General features: G+C 36.2%; 1 protein-coding gene across 3 annotated transcripts in view; it reads right to left on the bottom strand.

Moving 5' to 3' along the window:
• Nucleotides 1-6,064: 6,064 nt before the first annotated feature.
• The window catches only part of TRPC3 (transient receptor potential cation channel subfamily C member 3), a 78,965-nt gene continuing 63,312 nt past the window's right edge, over nucleotides 6,065-21,717 (bottom strand). The window contains exons 11-12 of one of the 3 annotated variants that reach the window (XM_007464835.1): nucleotides 9,660-9,735; nucleotides 6,065-6,932 (exon numbers count right to left, since the gene is read on the bottom strand). In XM_007464835.1, coding sequence (XP_007464897.1) covers nucleotides 6,790-6,932; nucleotides 9,660-9,735 — 219 coding nt within the window. In that variant the 3' untranslated portion in view covers nucleotides 6,065-6,789. The remainder of the gene's footprint in view (nucleotides 6,933-9,659; nucleotides 9,736-21,717) is intronic. The other 2 variants (XM_007464836.1, XM_007464837.1) reach the window with 2 other exon arrangements.

The raw sequence follows: 21,717 nt of genomic DNA, 5'->3' as shown, positions 1-21,717 counted from the left end.
TGAGCCATGGCCACTGAGCCTGCGCGTCCGGAGCCTGTGCTCCGCAACGGGAGAGGCCACAACAGTGAGAGGCCCGCGTACAGCAAAAAAAATAAAAATAAAAAAATAAGGCCATCAGTCATGCAGGATAAAGGCCCACCCTAGTGACCTAACTTTAATTATTTCTTTAAAGGTCCTTTCTCCACATACAGTCACATTCTGAGGTACTGGGGGTTAGAATTTCAACATATGAATTTGGTGGGGGCTGGGGGTGGGGGGGAGGCACAATTCAGACCATAACAGAAAGGAATTTGTTTCATCTTAAAAAGAATAGAAGAAACTACAAAGAAAAAACAGATATGAAAAACAAAGATTAGACATTTCAATATGTCACAAAAATTTTTAAACAAAAAAATTTAGGACTTCCCTGGTGGCACAGTGGTTAAGAATCCGCCTGCCAATGCAGGGGACACAGGTTCGAGCCCTGGTCCAGGAAGATCCCACATGCCACAGAGCAACTAAGCCCGTGCACCACAACTACTGAGCCCACGTGCCACAACTATTGAGCCCACATGCCACAACTACTGAAGCCCACACGCCTAGAACCTATGCTCCACAACAAGAGAAGCCACTGCAATGAGAAGCCAGCACACTGCAACAAAGAGTAGCCTCCTGCTCAATGCAACTAGAGAAAGCCCGCGCACAGCAACGAAGACCCAATGCAGCCCCCAAATAAATAAATAAATAAATACATTTATTAAAAAAAAAATTTAGGATAAATATGTGTAGTTAGTATCTTAATAAACAGTTCATACAAATATTTAAAAAAGAAATATAATTATTCCAATAAGAAAAACATGAACAGACAATACACAAAGAACGTGGCTGCTGAACAAACATATAGAAATTTGTTACCTTCACTTGTAATCAATAATATTAACGAAAGATACCTTTTTTTGCCTTTCAAATTAGAAAATAAATTTAAATGATACCACTATATGCTGTAGAGAGAGCGTGTGCTCATCATCCATGATTCTTTAAACTAGCAATAAAACCCTTTTCAAAAGCAACTTAGTAATGTATATCCAAATCTATAAATTATGTGGTGATATTTTTAACCTATAACCCCAATTCTGGATATTTAGTCTATGAAGACAACACAAAATAGGTTAGAAGCCATGATCGAGGCATTATTTAAAGTAGGAACCTACCTGTCCAATAATAGGGGAGTATTGCATCCCTCCACTTTCTGGCCTATTATGCAGCCATTGAAAGTGAAAATAATGAAGCCTGTATAGCAATGTGGAAAGTGCTCAGGACAATTTTAAAAGAATATCAAATTGTGTGTATACTATGACTTCAATTATAAGAAAAGACTGTTAAGAAATATACCAAAAAAACTTTAGTCGGTTATAAATTGAAGAATTATGAGCTTCTCCTCCTGTTTTTTTGTTTTCCATAAGGTGTTTAAGAGTCATCTGTTTAACTGGGCATAGTTTCCAAAGTATGCAATCCACTGTCCCAGTGATTGCAAGTTTCTGATAAAGGGTATTCTAAGATGGTGAGTACCGAATCTTCCCACCGCCTATTTTCTTGTTTCCCTTTTTTAGGTCCTGGCAGTGCATGTTAACAATTTAAGGAAAATGGTACCGATATCAATATTGTTATGTTTTGTATTATAACAAACAAACCATCAAAATGTCAAAAACCTGAAGTGGGCAGATACTATCTTTTTAAAAATGATGCTTGGGAAGTATTAATAGTATTCCAGGACTGGATGAAATCTTAGAAAAGATTAATTCAATGTTTTCACTTTTGGATTCACAAACTATTTTCATAGTAGTATAGAATCCTTCAAAGCCCTTAGGAATTTTAATAATAACTTAATTTTTTCATTGTGTGGTTTTGCAATTAATTTTGTGTAATTTTTGCATAGAAACGTAACTTTAAAGAAAAGGTATTTAGATTGCTATTTAATTAACGTGGCATTATAGAATTCATCTTTATACAATATTTATAATATTTGTAATAAAAACATAGGCTAGCAATGCTTATTTTCCATTTAAGAAGTGATGCCCACTGTTTATTTCACATTCAGTTAATTGTGTAAAAGATGAGAGGTTTTCTTTTGAAGATCAACTTTTTTTTTTAATTTATTTATTATTTGATATTTATTTTTGGTTGCGTTGGGTCTTCGTTGTGGTGCGCGGGCTTCTCATTGTCGTGCCTTCTCTTGCTGAGGAGCACGGGCTCTAGGCACGCAGGCTCAGTAGTTGTGGCTCGCGGGCTCCAGAGCACAGGCTCAGTAGTTGTGGCGCACGTGCTTCGTTGCTCCGTGGCATGTGGGATCCTCCCAGACCAGGGCTCGAACCCGTGTCCCCTGCACTGGCAGGCAGATTCCTAACCACTTTGCCACCAGGGAAGTCCTGAAGATCAACTTTTAAAACATAGAAATGAGGCTATGACATATTATCAAAAATAAATAAAAAGAGCTTGTATGATATGTTACTTGGAATTCTTTCATTCTGCATCTAGAAAAGGCAAGGGGTGTATTTTTTATTTTTAAGTACTGTGTTCTGTTTCAAAATGATGAACAAAGGTTTCAAACTACTAATTTTAAGCACTTCTCAAATAATTAGCAGGGTGGGGAGCTTTTATTCACAATAAATGAAATACAAAGTTAGACAAAATTGCCACTATATTTTCTCTTTTTAAACATGTCTTAAGGTAGCTGCAACATCTTGGTGGGCTACATCAAAAAAAAAAAAAAAAGCCAAAACAAAACAAAACCCCAAAATACAACACAACACAACAAAATCCCAGATGATTGCATCTCAGATGTGATAAAAATTGCCATGAGACAAATTTACTGAATTACCATGCACTTCAGTAACTTATAACCTTATGTTGTGGTCTTAAAGCAATCATTGTAAGCATAAATTAAAGAACTCATTACTAAGAATAGGAGCATTAAATTCATTATTCATTAATTGTGTTGAAACCATCAACACAGCTAGAGGTGGCTGGCTGAGTGACTGAGTCATGAGTATATATATTGGTCTCCACTAATATGTGGTACCAATTTGGAAACTCTCAAAGTCTTGTTTTAAAAGAAAAAAGAAACAGACAATGGAAAAAGAAAAAAGAAAAATAATAAGTAGCCCTTTTAGGCTGACTTTAAATAAAAGCAAGATATGGAAACAGAGATCATTACCACCTTGGAAGATGATATTAACCTTCTGAAACACCTCTACAATGCCCAGAGACCAGGAACCCCTGGTTTAGCATAACCCTGTTTGACTGGACAATGTATGAGACCAGAGAAGTTAAGTGATTTGTTTCAGGCCACACAATTAACAATTAATGCGGCTTCAGTTTCCTTTAGACATTGGCCATGTGACACTTTACCATCCCATTTACAAAAGCTGCTCTCATTTGGTTTACACATTTGAATTGAAATATGTTGGACATGATGGGGAAAGAGAATTATCCTAAATTATACTAACTTTGCTTTTTTTTTTTTTTTTTTTTTTTGGTTGGAGCGGTGTGGCTTGTGGAATCTTATTTCCCTGACTAGGGATCAAACCCAGCCCGCAGCAGTGAAAGCAAGCGTGGAGTCCTAACCACTGGACCGCCAGGGAATTCCCTAACTTTGCTTTTAATAATCACAACATATTTATGTCATTTCTAAGTTTCAGTAGTGCACAGAACTTTTTGAAGACACTGGATACTATTTTGCATAGTCCCTTCTTTAATTTCAAGTCTATGAATCCAAGGTTCTCAACATATTGTGAATTCCAGCAAGTCAAGGGTCCTCAGTAAGTTTAATACAGCAAGCACTTACAAAGTGCCAAACTTTTTAAACAATAAGCCTAAGAAGCCAGTTGAGTGTTGCCTCCTTTCCTTGATCTTATCTGTAACAGAGGAAAAAACTAAGCATAGCAAAGAGGTCAAAAAGTAGGAGATATTGGACTTTGACAGTCCTGTAATCAATCATAAGCACTTAAATGTCTTTTGCTAGACAAGTTGCTTTTGGTCCTGTTAAAGTGTTCCCTTCTCCAAGTTGCCCCACCAACTTCTTTGAGCTTTACTTTTAAGCCCAATGTGCCTGTTACAATAGTAAGTGGGTCAAGGTCTTGGTGGCCCAGGCCTATCATTAACCTCAAAGAAGTATTAATTCTCACGTAATCCTCTAAACTAATCTTCACCTCACCCTTAAGTTACCACAGTAATACCTACCTCTTAGGGTGGTTCCCTAGACGCAAATTCTAACAAGATTTGGATGTGGTGATTTACTGCGGGAATGCTCTCAGGAGAAAGGGAGGGAGGGAGGAAGGATAAAACAGGGAAGAAGCTAAAAAAAGATTTGGTCTCAGCTGGAGTCTAGCTGCAGCCTAATCCTATCCAGAGCTCTGCAACATGAATTGCACCGAAAGAGTTGGCCCTACCTTGAAACAAGGGGACAGCTTTTTGAGCGACCACGCCATTTGATCGTTTATTGGTGTGAGGAGGGGAGGTCATAACGACCAGACCAGGACAGGGCTGCTTTCTTTCAGCTGAGGGCAATTTTCTGGGGAACAGGATAGCTGGGAACTGTTAAGGAGCCAACACTCAGGATCTGAGAGATGCATGCCCTGGTCCATTCAAGGCAATCTGGGCAGGACATCCATAGTATCAATAGCATCTACCACACCTTGGTATCACATCTTCCTCTGGACTACCACCCAGAAACTATAAAAAAAGAAAAAATGTGAAATATCAAAAACATACTAGTTTTACACAAGCATAGTAAATAAAGGAGGAAAAAAACCTATGTTGAGAGCTCTAGAGTTGTGAAAGGTATGGTCTGAAAAGATGTATGTACTCACATGGCATAGATGACGTGAGTTTTATCTTCACTCAAGACTCCAAGAATCCTAAACTAGCTGCTTTTAACACTTTCACGTTCAACATTTCTCCAACCCCAATCAAAAATATTACTTATTATTCTGCTCCATAGCTGTAAGCAAAAATATCCACACTTGGAATCCTAGACAATACTATGTATAAGACTGAAAGTGTTGTCTGTTATGGACACTCCACATCTTTACTGTTGTAATATAAAGTATAATAACATATAACAATGAAAAATTCAGTATTTTGTTCTGTTCTGAGGTATAACATAAAATACATAAAGTTTGAAAAATGTTTAAGACAAAATACTATTAGCATACCACAAAAGCTAATGAAATATCCTACAATGGTAGCAAAAAATGTATAAAGTTCTTTTCTTAATTTAATTAAGTCCTCAAAAGTAGAAATTAAGAAATAATCTTTAAAGAGCTTTATGTAGTTCCATTTAATGTTCATTTTTGTCTTCATGTCTAGAAAGCCTTCCTGTGTGATAACAATGACTCAAAGTATTATGTATGTAATTGGCTTTTAGAACCTATAAAACTATCTCTGATCTATGATCATAATTTGTATTCTGGTAAGATTTGAGAGGAACAGACTGAAGAGAATTAGGATGGTAAGCATAACTGTATGAGAGATTTAAACCTAGCTGGTTAAAAAAAAATACTTTGACGTTTTATGGTCTGTGAAGAGAGGAAGGAACTTACCGGTCTGTATCCCCTTTCCTAGTAAAGTCATGAGGCGTTGTGGATATTACCAGTGTTCAGCTCAGTTATATAGTAAGTCATACACATACATCACAATCTCTTTTGTGTAGTAAGTGTAAGTGAAATGCCTTGATAAGGAAAAGGATGTCAATCATTGTAAGCAATGATGGCAAGAGATGCCTCAAAGAAATATGAAACACACCTGGTGATGCTTGGACATGGCTTTCCAGGTACACAGCCATTGCTCCTTCCTATTCCTCCCCATAGCATACCCTCCAAAACTCAGAGTGGAGCTAACAGGCAAGATATGAAGTCAGTTGTTGATAACTTATTTAGCATTAAAGCATCAGAGGCAGAAATTAGGAGGTTATAGCAATTAACAACCCTGCATAACCCCCGACTTTACAAAATTCACCACCCCACTGACTAAATTCACATTACTGAAAAAAGCCAAATGGAAATCTAAGACAGTAAGCAAAAAGTATATACTTTAGAAAAATCTTTAATGTGCTGTTTTGAACAATACTATGAAACAAATATGTAATGTAATTATATTTTCTATTAACCCATTTCATTGTGAAATTCTTCATTCAGGGCTCAAAGTTTCTAGGATTATCAGTGATGTCAAAAATTCTAAGAAAATCTGACCAAGTCATAGCTGTTTGTAAAATTTTTTCAGTTTATATTTTTCAAAAAAAAAAATCTCTTTAGCACTTGGACAAGGGAAGATATGCTACATAGTGATGGCCTTTTAATTTTTATTTGTACTTCGTTGGCAGTTCAGTTCAGTTGGTTTTGACAACATTTATTGAGCACCTACTATGTACCAGGCACTGTACTAGATGCTGGAGACACAAAGATGAATAAGACATGGTCCCTGTCCCCAAGGAGCTTACAGTCTCTTAGAGGCAAACAGGTAGTGCAAAGACATAGAGTTTATTCTAAAATGGACAAAAATATCAATAATGTGGTAATATTGGGCCTTTAAATACAATGGCACGTCATTGTAATGTCAAGGCAGACAATTAAAATGAAGACCATTTGCATGTGATAAAACAGTAAAATCATTAAGACCTAACTTTTAAAGATTCACATGATAAAGGTAGTTAATACTAAAAATTTACATCATAGTTTTTCAAGTATTTCATACTTAGAAATATTATTGCCCACATTTGTGCTACAGTCAAAGCCATAATTCCAGGTTACTAAATCATTCACATCTCAGCACGCTGGGATTCAGTTTCTCACTGAGTTTATGAATTAGAATGGCTAATTCCTCAGTCGCTTGGCTCTTGTCCTCCAAAAGTTCATAGCGAAGGCTGGAGATATCTTGCTTGATTTCTTTTAATTCACCTATGGTATTTGTATTAAAAAACATATAACTGGTAATTTGCCCTTCGTATTTAGAAAAAAACAAAGAGTGAAATTTATACATGAATGCATTTGTCTCATAACATCTCCAACATAGTTACTTTAGGTGTTTTCCTTTAGAACGTTTAAGGAATGTCTGCCTTTAGAAATGTACTGGCTTTTGAAAAAAAAGTTATAAAAAGTGGTTCAGCTATGTTTTAAAAGTACAACTCAGCTAAAGTATTGTCCTGTGGCTCAGCCAATTTTTAACACAGGGTGATTTCTCTGTTAACTGGTCTATAATCAGAGTATCTCCTTTCTATCTTCAGGGAGTTTGGTTCCCTGAGCCATAAGGGTTGACAACTATATGGATCATCATCTCCCATTGCTAGGCTGGAAGGGAATCCTAGCAAAATGAAACATTTCTAAAAATGAATCAATCTATATAACAGGCAAATACTCACATGTAAGAAGTAAACTGAGGTCAAGTTTGAAGTAAGGGAAAGGAGGGAAAAAGAGTAGGGGAATTTCTTAGGGAAGGCAATGGCAATGAACATGGAGCTAAGGAACAAACAAATTAGTTTCTGTGGCACAGGGGATGACGTATAAGGAAATAACAAGCAATGGTGAAATTAAGGAGTTTAGATGTAATACCACTGGCAATGTTTACATACACAGAAGTCTCCATAGGAAACTTCTGGCTATTAAAACACAACTGTTCCCATAATTTAGCTTGGTAATACTTTGAGCATGTGTAGATTGCAATTAATAACTGGATTCTCTTGCAAATAATTGTAATGTAGATAAGCCATTGACCTTGAAAGGTAAACCTTGGGGTATGAATTTATCTTGAATCCAAGAAATGATTCTTTAAATCATTGGCACTTTAATAGCTTTCTATAATAGAACCATATGTAAAACATATCTTTCATGATGTTTCCTGGTATCTTTATGATGCCTTAAAGTATAATCTATGTTCTTTTATTATATAAACGTCAGAACCTTTTATTTTAAAGAATTATAGCTCTTCCTCAAGAATACACCCAAAACATTTGATTCTTTTTGTGGCAAAACAAAGGTGTGCGGGGGCGCTTTTCCTTTCACATTTGGCAACGTAGAAGAAATAAACTGATCAAGTTCGAAATCGCGAGGCCAGTCTTTGGTGGAAGAAATGGATTCTCACAGCATTTAATATCATATTTGGACCATAAGCCCAGTGGGCCCCCTTTCACCTCCCTACTACTACATTCTTCTTCCTTGTTTTTGAGTTATGGGAAGCCTACACACTAAGTGTTGTACTTAGTTTGCCAATACAGGAAACACAAATTACTCAACCTCTTTGGGATTTAGCTTCTTCATTTATTCAGTGAACAGGTTAAATTATGTGATACACTTTCTTAGTTAGAACTTTGTTCAAAACTCCAAATTTTCCTTAATTCACTTTCCTCTTTTGTATAAAAGGACTTGGAAGATGACTCCTTGTTTTTGATGCTGTCATGGTGGCCCATTGCCCCCTTCACTTAGTTTTTTTGTTTGTTTTCAGGGAGATTATGGTACAACAGATAAGGTTTCTGCTTTCTAAACTAAAACTCAATTCCAATCCTGTCTCTCTGAGACTGTTTCTAGGTCACCATGATTGGATTTTTGCTGGTTTCCAATCACACATTCTTAGACTTCTACAAACACATACCATTGTATTGACTCAGATTTGTAAGAGATTCCTTGCAGTAATCAAGTAATGGCTTCAAAGCTCATCAACAGTTTAGTTTAGCCTTTTCTTATCAGTGTAGCTCTATCTAGTAGCATCTCACTGGTGTTGAAAGCTATAGTTTCTATTTTTAGGGCAACTTATTTCTCCCTGGTTGAATTCTTTCCATCTCTGGACCTGTACTTTGTCTTATACCCCAACCTTTGATGAAAAAGTGTTACAGTCCAGACAGACGTGCTGCCTAGGATATGCCTGGAAAACAGGTGCCAAGAAGAAAAGTGAAAGGCAAAAGAGAAACACCAGATGAGAAAAATGGGTTAGAGATTTCTTTCTGGACAACAAAGTAAAGATTTTTCTGAAGAAATGTGGATTCTGTTTGAGCCAACGTTAGTTTACCTGCATCACTGGAAAAATGTTAACACTCAATGTGAACTCCCTGAAACAGAAGTGAAACTACAGACTACTTATGTAATAGGGATTAAAAACTCCCAGAAAGATGGCAGACTTTACATTCTAAGAAATCAGGGCATTCTGTAGTGATAAACTGTCTCTGATTGACAATTTAAGTAACTGTTTCTTTAAAAAGAAAGAGTTGTAGAAATGTAGCGTAAGATTCTGTCAATCTTGGAGGAACCCAAACAGTTCCCTGAGATTGGATTTTTTTTTTCTTTTTCACACGCTTTAATTTTAATTTACTATTAAAATGTTTTGTACTGAAATCAGTAATGCCCCCCACCACCACCCCGTCTTTCCTACTGGGATTAAGTGGCTTAGTCTTGCTTTGATATATTATGATGAGTCAAAATACAAGGCAACTCCAAAATCAACTTAAATTTCTTTTCTTTTTTTGAAAGCAGGGTAAGAAGGAATTGCACTAACAATAGTCATTTCTGGTTGACTTTTACTTTCATTTTTTACTCTCCCATATTGGATTTTTAAAGTATCCTTCAATATGAAGATGAAGTTTTCCAAGTTTATTAAATTAGCTGTAAAAGGATGTTTCTCAAGTTGAAGGTGCTTACCTTCATTAACTTCATCATTTTCTTTGTCTACTTGTGCTTTCAAAACATACCGCTTTATAAGTCTTTTCATTATCTGCTGTTGGGCCAAAAAAAAAAAAAAAAATTGTATCATCAATGATACACATAAGTAATCTGGCTCCTATTTCCCAAAGAGCCTTACATACCTGTAAAGCAAAGAACTCAGGGGAAAGAAGCTGTATGTAACTATTTACAGAAGACTCACCCAGATTTCAGAACCTCATCCCTTTTCACCTTGTACTGAGTTTTACTGCATGATCCACAAACATTGCCCTGACCCAGTCTTCACCCTCACTGCCACCCCACTCCGGGGATGCAAGAAGCTTCAAAAGAAGTAAAGCTGAAAGACTCCAATTCATGACTTCTCTTTCAAATAATGATTTCTCTTTAAGGCGCGTTGACACTAAATTATCATCTATAGATACTACCTTATTTCTCACTGTTTAAAAAATATATAAATATATGCTCAATACGGAGAATTTGGAAAATACAGAGAACTAAACAATAAATGAAAATCATCAACTATCCCACCATCCAAAGATAATCATTGTTGTTATTTTAGTGCATGTCTTCCCAATATCTTTAAATTTTGTCTATATACTAATTACTATACGTATTATATTTTATGTTGTCTAAATACCATATATTCTGTTATATTATATGTTTTCCTCTCATAGCAATATATATTGTGAATATATTTCAAACTAAAATGCTCTTACAAGATAATTATTTATCCATACAGAAAAAATTAAATTGGAGCCCTACTTCATACCATGCACAAAAAAAGGAACTTCACATGCATCTTAAATATGAAAGACAAAGCTTTTAAATCCTTTAAAAGAAAGTATAGGAGAATATATTTATAAATTCAGTGTACAACTGGATGTTTTTTAAACAAGAGAAAAAATTCTAATTATAGTATTTCTACTATAATTATAATTCTATTATAATTTCTACTTCTCAGATTTATAAGCTCAACTTCATTACAATTAAAACTTCATTAAAACTTCTGTTTATAAAGGTACCATAAAGAAGGTAAAAAGGCAAGCCACACACTGGGAGAAAATATTGATGATACTTACAACTGGTAAAGAATTTGGATCCAAGATATATGAGGAACTTTAATAAGAAAAACTCAAATAATACAATAGAAAAATGGGCAAAAGACAAACAGGCACTTCACTGAAATGGAATTGTGAATGGCCCACATGCATATAAAACAGTCTCAAAATCTTTTCTTGGGGAAATACAAATTACAATTAAAAGGAGATACATGGGGGCACGGAGGGGAATTGGATGAAGGCAGTCAAATGGTACAAACTTCATTACAAGATAAATAAGTACTAGGGATGTAATGTACAACATGATAAATACAATTAACACTGTTTTATGTTATATATGAAAGTTGGTAAGAGAGTAAATCCAAAGCGTTCTCATCACAAGAAAAAAATTGTTTTCCATTTGTTTAATTTCGTATCTATATGAGATGACTGATATTCACTGAACTTATTATTAATCATCTCATGATGTATGTAAGTCAAATCATTATGCTGTACACCTTAAACTTATACAGTGATGTATGTTAATTATATCTCAATAAAACTGGAAAAAAGGAAAAAAGTGATACAATTTTATATCTGAAAAGGGAAAAATTAATAAATCTTATAATGCCAAGTGTTGGAAAGGATATGGATCAATGGGACTTTTGTACCTCACTGGCATGAGGACAAGTACAGTAGACCACTTTGAGAAACAAGTCGGTATTATCTTTTTGTAAATATTAGTTTCAGGTGTACAGCACAGTGATTCAATATTCTTATAGAGTACACTCCATTTAAAGTTATTATAAAACAATGGCTATCTTTCCCTCTGCTGTACAATATATTCTTGCAGCTTATTTTATTCATAGTAGTCTGTACCTCTTAATCCCCTATCAATTTGGCATTATCTTTTAAAGTTGGACACTTGCATATCCTTTCACTCAGAAAGGCCACTCCTTGGTATAGGCCCTAGAGAAACTTAGCACATGTGGACCAAGAGACAGACATAGACAAGGTTTATAGCAATCTTCTCTGAGACAGCAAAAAACCTGGAAACAATCCAAACAAATACCAAAGAAGAATAGACAAATAAATCATGGTATGTTACACAATGTAATGTCATTCTGTTCACTAATGAAATTAATTAATGCAAGTAATGAACCATGGCCACACACAACAGTATGGATGAATCTTAGAAGCATAAATGTTGAATGACAAATTCAAGTTGCAGACTTCACAAAGTATGAAACTATCCTTATAAAGTTACTAAATAAAAGTAAATCCACATAATGCATTTTTAGGACTATCTATATTTGTGATAAACCTATATTTGAAAAGAAAGCCAAAGCCAGAGGATGAGAAACCCAGACTTCCAGATAGTGACTACCCCTTAGGTGGAGGCAGGGGTGTGGCCTAGGGAGGGGCACCCATGCAGAGGCAGTGGACAGATAATGTTACCCCTCTCATGGAAGTGGTGGCTTCCTAGGTATGCATGTAATTATACTTCATAATTGACGTTCTGCACATATTCTTGTGCATATATCAAGCATTAAAAAGACAATAAAGAAAAGAAAAAAAAGTTCTAACTGAAATGCAGATATAGTGAGGGTGGAAAATGTACCTCAGTTTTAAGAAAGTATGAATTATGAACCAAAGTGACCCACTAGATGCCAAGGTCAAGTAAAAAGGAGAAATCTAGGATAATTCAAAATGTCTGTCTCAGAGAATAATGACAAATTGAGAGGGAGCCCATGCTATCAAAAAGGAAAAGCCCATTTTTATCAGTCATAATAAAATATGTATAAAACTTGTTGAGTTGTGTGGAATCTGGACCCCAGGACAGACCTTAGGCAGGACTCATCCATTCATTCACCAAATATTTTTAGTGAGCGCCAGCTCTGTGCCAGGTACCATACTAGGCACTGGAGATGCAACAGTGAATACAATCCCTGCTCCAACGAAACCTCACTGGGACAATTCACTGTGACGGGTGGGATATAATTAAGTTTAGGGGACAATGCAGGCATATTCCTATAGAAAGAAAAAACAACCAAGTGTTTATCAGTGAAAAGCAGCTTGAAAGGCGGTAATACAAATCAGTGGGAAAGAAAAGACTGCTCAACAAATAGGGCCTAGACAATGAACTATCCTTACAGGGAAAGTTAAAATTAGACCTTCCTCACACCATATATTAAAGAAGAGAGCCAAATGGACGAAAAATCTAAATGTGAAAAGCAAAAACTTTGAAAGGAATATGGTAATGTTTCTTGAGAAAGCTAACAGAAAGGATAAGCCATAAGGAAAATGTTGATACATCTGACCATATTAGGACAATTTAAAACTTTCATACAAGGAAGAATATCAATAACATGTAATCTTATGTCAGATGAGATTTTTTCCTGCTGTCCTGGAATTGTTGATAAATCCAAGACTGATGAAAAAGGATGCTAAGTACCAGGTCAGCCACCATGGTCTAAGACCATGTTGCCCCCTCCAGCTGGAGCCAGCCACCTCCCCTCAGGGCTTACTGAGACTCACTAGACCAGTACTGAACTTACCAACTACTTTCTCCTCACCTCACATTAGGAAAGAGAGTGAGACATGGGAGGGATCATGGGCTTTGCGGGGAGAGAGGTTATTCTCTCCCTTACCTGTGTGGAAGGGAGAAAGTGCAGCCCGCCTCCTAGAATCCAAGGCAATGTAAAGTTTAGTGTTGCCTGTACGAAAGGGAGCCTGGCATCCTGCTCTCAATTAGATGTCTGTTCTAGCAGGCTTGCTGGCCTGATCCTGGTAATTTAGTCAGAAAGGAAAAAGAACTGTGATAAGAGAGGAACAGCCATTGGGTCAACCTGTACTCTCAATATTTGACAAAAAGAGACAAATTTCCACTATGTTGGGTAGAGTATACATCAGTGGGAAACGAAAATCTTTTCAATAAATGGGGCTTGGACAATGGGCTCTCCTTATGCGAAACGTGAAAATTAGATCCACACCTCAAGTGAGAGCCAGATCTCTGCATCAGGGAGCTGTGCATCGCCTTTTCAAACCCTTTAAACATGCCCCCGCCCAGTTAGACAGGCAGCAGTTTGGTGACGGCCACAAGCAGGACATCAGGATTTGATCAGTGTTAGAGCACTAGTGACGAACAACAAGGAAGAGACTGCAACCTGCAGTTAACTCAAGGGGAAAGATGTTTACCTTTCAGCTTCTTCCCCTTGCCTCTCCACATAGCACAGGATGAACACCTAGAAGAGCTAACAGGAGGAGGTGTGGACAAAGCAGACCACAGCCTTCAGCCACTGGAGTCACCTTCAGAGGTTTAGCTTGTGCTACAGGAGTGAGGAGGGGAAGAGTGCTAGATTGATTTGGAGAGTTTTTCTTCTTTCTTTCTTTCTTTTCTCTCTCTCTTTCTCTCTCTTTTTCTCTCTCTCACTCAATAATTTTTATTTATTTACTTACTTATTTTTGGCCATGCAGCATGGCCTGCAGGATCTTAGTTCCCCCACGAGGGATTGAACCTGGGCCCTCAGCAGTGAAAGCACCGAGTTGTAACCACTGACTGCCAGGGAATTCTCAAGTTTCAAAATAAACATAACTATCTCTTTAATTACAAACGTGAGACTTTCTAATAACCCAAAGTCACTGGAAAGTTATGGAGTCTTGACAAGGTGCTGTAAAGGGCTCCTCCATTCAGTGGAAAAGAAGAGTTCAAAAGAAGACAGTTAGTGGGAAATTATTGAAAACAAAGTCACTTTCATACATTCACAGGCTGCGACTCCTTAGTGAACCATTACATGAAGTTAAAAGACAAACCAAAGAGGGAGAGAGGCTGCTTGCAAAACATACTGACCAAGAATCAGTATCCAGGACATGATAGAATTTTGACAAGTCACTAAGGTAAAGACAAACAGCCCAGTAGAATTAGGAAAAAGAATTTAAATTCACAAGAAAGGAAAACTGAATGACCAACAAATGTATGAAAAGATGTTCAATCTCACTGTTAATCAGAGAAGAGTACATTTAAAAAATTAATACCAATTCACACATATACGTTTGGCACACATTTTTTCTTTTGAAAAAAATTCAAACCCACAGAAAAGTTGAAAGTAAAATAAAGTGACTTCAGACTTTTCACCTTGATTCACGAATGCTAGAAATTTGCCACATCTGCTTTATCTTGCTCCCTGTGTCTATTATGATTACATTGCTAAAGCATTTGAAAATAATTTTCAGACATCATGTCATTTTATCCCTAAATACTTCCATGAGTATCTTCTAAGAATGTTCTCTTATATAACCATGCTACAATGATCAAACTTTAGAAAAATTAACATGGATCAAACTGTCTAATACATAGTCTATATTCTGTCTCATTTTCCCAATCAAGGATCACATGTTGCTTTTAGATGTCATGTATCTTCAGTCTCCTTTAATCTGGAACAGCTCCTTGGCCTTTCCTTGTCTTTCATGATGCTGACGTTTTTGAAGTATAAAGGGAAGTTGTTTTGTAGTTTGCAAAATTTTAAAATTCTGATAATACCAAGTTCTTGTGAGAACATTGGGAAACTCTTATACCCTGTTACTGGAAATAGAAATTGATATTACCACTCCCAGGTACACAACCCGGAAAAACACTTACAAATGTGCAAAAGGAGACATTTACTAGAATGTTCAATACAGCATTATTTATAATAGGCAAAAATGGAAAATAAGCTAAATTTTCATCAACAGAGGAATAAACAAAAATTGTGTATTCATACAATGGGATATTATAGAGCAGTTAGAATGAAAAACAAGATATATGTGTATCAATATAGATAATTCTCAAAAATATAAAGATAAGTGAAAAAACCAGAATATGTAATGTTATTTATATATATTTCAAAACCACATAAAACTAGTATGAATACATAATGGTATGAATATACTTATGTAAATAATAAAGTATACATGGGAAGAACATACAAGAACTTCAAGATAGTGAAGATTGCTGGGGAGGGATGAAAGCCACTGTAATAGAGTAGGGGTATTTTAGTTGTATCAAAATTTCCTTACAAAAAAGATCCGAAAAGAATATGGCAAAATGTTAATATTTATTAAAGTAAGATGGTAGTGACATAGATGTCCAACAGGACATTTTGTGATATCTTTCTGTGTTTGAAATAGTCCATAATCAAAATTTAAAATATAATAAAATAAAAACAATTAAAATACTCTTACAAATAGGTTTTTAATGCTGCCTAGCAAATCGATGTGCCTTGCTAGCCTGGGCATTCATTCCATCTTCAGTAGCCAACAGTCATTCAGTCATGCTAAACAAATATTTTTCACTTTTACAAACAAAGCTGTAAAAACTTCATGTTGTAAAGAAACTGAGAATAACTCAGGGCTTATAGGGTCTTATTTAGTATCATTCAGAAGTGCATTATTTAGAAATACTATCTCCAGAAAACATGAAACTTCTAAAAATGTAAGTGAGGCAGAAGTTTGGAGTCAAAAACCTATGAATTTGAGGGGCTTCCCTGGTGGCACAGTGGTTGAGAGTCCGCCTGCCGATGTAGGGGATGCGGGTTCGTGTCCCGGTCCGGGAGGATCCCACATGCCGCGGAGCGGCTGGGCCCGTGAGCCATGGCCGCTGAGCCTGCGCGTCCGGAGCCTGTGCTCCGCAAAGGGAGAGGCCACAACAGTGAGAGGCCTGCGTACCGCAAAAAAAAAAAAAACAAAAAAAAACAAAAAAAAAACACCTATGAATTTGAATGTAGACCTTTATTTACTAGCTAAGTGAATTAAAAGTGCTTAAATTCTTTAAGCTTCCATTTCCTCATTTATAAAAAAATGGGGGTAATAAAACTCAACTAATAAGTTGTACAGATTAAATAATCAAATGCATGTAAAAAGCATAGTTCCTGCTTAGAAAAGGACAGCTCTTGTTGGTATTATTTATAAAGTTTGAGGACTAAGATACTGCTACCCATATTCCCTAGTATAATACTCTAAAACATTTATGTAACATTATTCAAAACCACACTTAGAAAGTCTATGAAAACTTACATTTACTGCCAGAAGGGACAATAACAGGAAAATAAAATATTTTAAACATTCATATAGTGTTCAAGTTCCCTAGAAATATCCTGAACAAAACTATTCAGATTGGGCTTCCCTGGTGGCGCAGTGGTTGAGAATCTGCCTGCTAATGCAGGGGACACGGGTTCGAGACCTGGTCTGGGAGGATCCCACATGCCACAGAGCAACTAGGCCCGTGAGCCACAACTACTGAGCCTGCGCGTCTGGAGCCTGTGCTCCCCAACAAGAGAGGCCGCGATAGTGAGAGGCCCGCGCACCGCGATGAAGAGTGGCCCCCGCTTGCCACAACTAGAGAAAGCCCTCACACAGAAACGAAGACCCAACACAGCAAAAATAAATAATTAAAAAAAAAAAACAACTATTCCGATTAAATTCCCTCATTGAAGGGAAAAGAAGAAGGCATATTCATCTCCATTTCGTCTTTAACCCGCAGGGAAAATTGTAGTTATAGGCTTAAATTTTTCCCTTCAAAATTTGATGTGTTTTAAGCTTTCCATGCATCCCACAAAAATGTTCACCTTAATATTTATAGCTTAAATATACTTTTCTATCACTGCACCAAGTTGTAGTCTCTCTAAAAGGCAAAAAGACACCTGCTATTGGGCTGAAATCAGTTTCCCCACATATGACACTACCTGGTAATAGTCCATCCCTTAGTTCATGTTGGAAAGATAACTGATGTGAATTCCAAAATGATTTGCAGCTCAAAGAAGGTGCAAAGTTTAGCCATTTCCATTCTATTAGGTAGCTTGTCTGGTGAACCCAAAGCGGTATTGTATAGCAGTTGAGAAAGTGGGCTACAAGGACAACTAGCTTGGATTTGAGTATGTTTTGAGTTATTTACAAGCAATCAAATCTTGGTGACAATCTGTGTAGTGGAAATGTTAGCATCTATCTTGTAAAAGATAATACAAGTTAATTACATAGAAGGTGCTCAATTAATGTAACTATTATTCCTTATTATCATTTATGTTTCTTTTATAAAGAAAATTTTGATTAACCTATCTTAATAATGCTGGTACTGTAGGCAAAGATCATGAAACTTGTGAGTAATAAGTAAAAGTATCATTTAAAATATTATCTTTACCTCAATTTCTGATAGATTCTTTAATCAAAGCCAGTACCACAAATTAAATCGATCAATAACAGAATCATCTTCTTTCCCTCTTGGTCAAATTGCTAACTAATGCAACAGAAGTCTATAAATTAACTTCCACATTCCACAGACCTCCAGAAATTATCCATATTTCTCAATATGAGCATGTGAATCACTGTTTAAGGAAGACATTGTAAATATTATTGAGTGGACTATGGATTTCCTCTATCCAAGGTGTGGAAAGCTTGGTCCTAGTTACCTCAAACATTATCTCTTGCAAACAAATCCAAGTTCATTTCTCAGCCCTCCATTAAGACTGGGAGAAGGAATGAGATTTGGATGGTTGCATATGTGTGTGTGTATGCCCTGCCTTTCCAAAAAGCATCAAAGCTTTTCTTTTCACTTGCTTATTTTTTACTGATTCAAATTCAACTAACAATTGTTAAGTAATCTATCAGATACTTTTACATTTATTTCCTCATTTACTCCTACAGAGAAGCCAAATTTGACTGACATTGGTAGATTCTATTATCTGAATTTTAGCAACCTATAAAGTGTGACTATAAGGTAATAAAATTGATTTGGACAAACACAAAGAACTTGGAAGTAGAGAGCAGAATTTTAGGGAGGGAAGGGTCCTTGGAAATCATGTGTTTTTCATTTTTTCATACCACTCATTGTGACATACATACCCTGACAGATCACCATTGCATAGCCTCTGAATAAACATCTGTGATTCAGACCCTGCTACTTTTCCAGACAGTTGGTTTCATCTATTTTTGGACAATTGTAGCTGTTAAAAAATTCCTTTGCATTGAGCCAAAATCTGCTTCACTGTACTTTCTAACTACTGGTCCAAGTTTTGTTCTTTGGAGAAACAGAGAATAGATTTCCGTCTTCTTCTACTTGATCAGCTTTCAAATATTTTCCTCCTCTGGGTTTCCCTGGGTTCCCATACCATTTTATTTATATCTCACTTATACCACATAGCCATATCCCAAGGTTGTATGAACATTCACCTACTTTTTTCTTTCCTTCCCTTCCTCTCCACCTCCGTGCTGCCCTTCCACTCCAGTCGAGAGATCCTTGAAGCCATGGTCTGTATATTTGTAGTCTTACAACCTAAGACCATGCATAACAGAGGATATCCTGAATGGGTCATGAAGCTTAAGGTGAATTCCTCATATTACCATGTACTTCCAGTAAAATCGAGACTACATGAATTAGATCAGAGACCATCATGTGGGCCGAAGACAGTCTAACACTATCTGAGCCAGAGGTGTTCCCAAGCCAAAGAAGGTTGTTGAAGAAGAGAGCAGAGAGATAAGAACCTACAGCCCAGCTTTTGTGGAGGCTTACAATATATTCTCATTTCTCAAGGTCATATTAGCATATCTATGTACTTTTAACTTGAATTAACGCAGGTATTCGTGAGCAGAATTCTATAGCTATCCCTCCAAGTCTTTATGTTCTACAGAAAAATCACCCCTAGTTTTTCAAATAAAATCTTTATATACATAAAAATTACCTCTGCATGCTTGTAATAATTAATGTTAATATAAATAATACTGCCATTGATCAAGGCACCTAAAAATTTTTCCTTTGTTGCCCTTTGAGACACATCTGAATCTCTGTTTTTGAAGTAATTGTCATGGAGAGGAAACATTCATTTGAATGTAAAACATGTAAGACGATGACCTGATTGGTGATGGCCACATATTTTTTTGAAGGTGGATGTAACTTTCTTTTTTTTTTTGGCCGAGCCCTGAGGCTCGTGGGATCCTAGTTCCCCAACCAGGGATCAAACCTGTACCCCCTGCAGTGGAAGCGCAGAGTCTTAACCACTGGACCGTCAGGGAAGTCCCAGAATGTGACTATTTTTGAAAAAATGTGAAGTCAGATGGCACTGTCTTGTTAATAAGGTGAATGAGTAGCTGAGTTCAGGACTGAGAAAGTAACAAAGCACTTTTTTGTGTCTTATAAACTAATTATAGAAGTAACTCTTTAGAGATACTCCAAAAATATTCTGATCTGTGATTATAAACCATTAGAATTCGTGTATTCCAAAGGTCACCCCTTTGAAGGAAAAATTCCCATTTAGCAGATTAAGATTTGGAATTTCTTTAAGGTAAATCACATAATCATACTACGTGAAACAAAAATTCATAACAAATAAACCAAATGTTATCACTCATGGAGTTCATAACAGGTAGATTTTTATCTAAATGTAATCAAGACATTTATATGAAGCTCGGTGTATATATAGCTGATTGAGACTTTTTCCCTCAGTTTCTCTTTTTCTGCTAATATCACTTTTGGGGAGCTACAGAAGACTATGCCACAGGCTCAGGGAATTCTTCTCTTTAGAAAATACGAAATATACAGGATTCTGGAGTCTCTAGGCATTTAGCAAGGATCATCTCATGCCGAGGCATAGCCATTTTCAATTTAACAATATACTTAGAAGTTTCTCCACTTCTTCTAAATCACTCAAAAGCAATAAGGAGAATAGGAAACAGAAACACTAACTCCCTCATTAATGAGACTTAGAGGAATCCATATTCTTTTTTAGAAAGGTTATATGTAAAGGTCAAATGGGGATATGGAGAAATGCCAAGAGCAGACATTCATGGCTGAGAATGTCCTTGACTTTTTGATAAAAAGGCTACAGAAGCTTAGAATTATAGGGCTGAAGGAGAAATTATAAAGAAAAGCCATAATTGCTAGAAGTACTTTGTGAGTGAGGTGGAGAGGGAGAGTCTGCCTTGTGAACAATCCTGCGGTGCTATTTTTGACAAGAAATAATAAAGAATAAGTTGAACTCACATACACAATGCTGTGCCTAAAGGCAAATTCCTACTAGCCTGGGACAGGGGCCCTGGAATTCTCTGGCCCCACTCCAACCTCCTGAAAGCAGCTGGTCCGAGAAGAACTTACTTCATTCAAAACTGAGTAATAGTCAGTAAGGAATCTACAAAACATCTATACTAAGACAGTCCAAGAAAAAAAGGAAACTAACAAATAGCAAATAGAGAACACTCACTAGAAAAATGCTAAAGAAGAGATGAAAACACATAATGCCATTATTGAAACATAATCTTTTAAAAATAGGGACCAATCATGTCTTCAAAATAAGAGCACAAGGAAAATATGGTAAGTCAAAGTAGGAAATGATATATAAGTTGGAAAATCTCAAGAAGAGGAGGAAGAAAAAAAGTTAAATCATCACAGAAATGAAAGATATATTTGAAGCAGCACATATGAAGATAGACAGGAATAAAAGACAGGATGGGAAAAAAAGGAGCCAAAGAGAGAAATGGATGAAAAATTCAAAAGGAATAGAAAAAAAAAAAAGATTCAGCAGGCATCTAATTGGTATCCCTGAAGATGAGACCTCAAATAATGGAACAGAAAAAATATTTCAAGGTATAATTCAAGGAAATTATTCAGAAATAAAAGAAGACTTGAAGGTACAATTTGAAAGGACATACTCCATGCCAGGAAATATTCATGTAGATCCACCTACAGAACAATCAATTGCAAGTTATTGGGTTCAAAGGATAATTTGGGCATTCAAATCAAAATCTCAGGTCAACTATATGAGAAAAACAATCAGGCTGGCCTCAAACTTTTCCATATCACCATTCCATTCTAGGAGCAGTGGAGCAATGTTTACAAATACATCAAGAAAATAAAGTCATATCTAAGAATTTTACAGCTAGTTAATATGAATATATAGAAAATAGGAAACAGTTTAGGACATGAAATAACTCAGAGAACGTAGTTCCCATGAGCTCTTTTTTTTTTTTTTTTTTTTTCT

The sequence above is a fragment of the Lipotes vexillifer genome, unplaced genomic scaffold (assembly GCF_000442215.2).
Source record: "Lipotes vexillifer unplaced genomic scaffold, Lipotes_vexillifer_v1.1 scaffold231, whole genome shotgun sequence".
In the NCBI taxonomy this organism is placed as follows: domain Eukaryota; kingdom Metazoa; phylum Chordata; class Mammalia; order Artiodactyla; family Lipotidae; genus Lipotes; species Lipotes vexillifer.
Note: the sequence above shows the minus strand (reverse complement) of the source record. Positions and strands in the feature narration are given on the sequence as shown.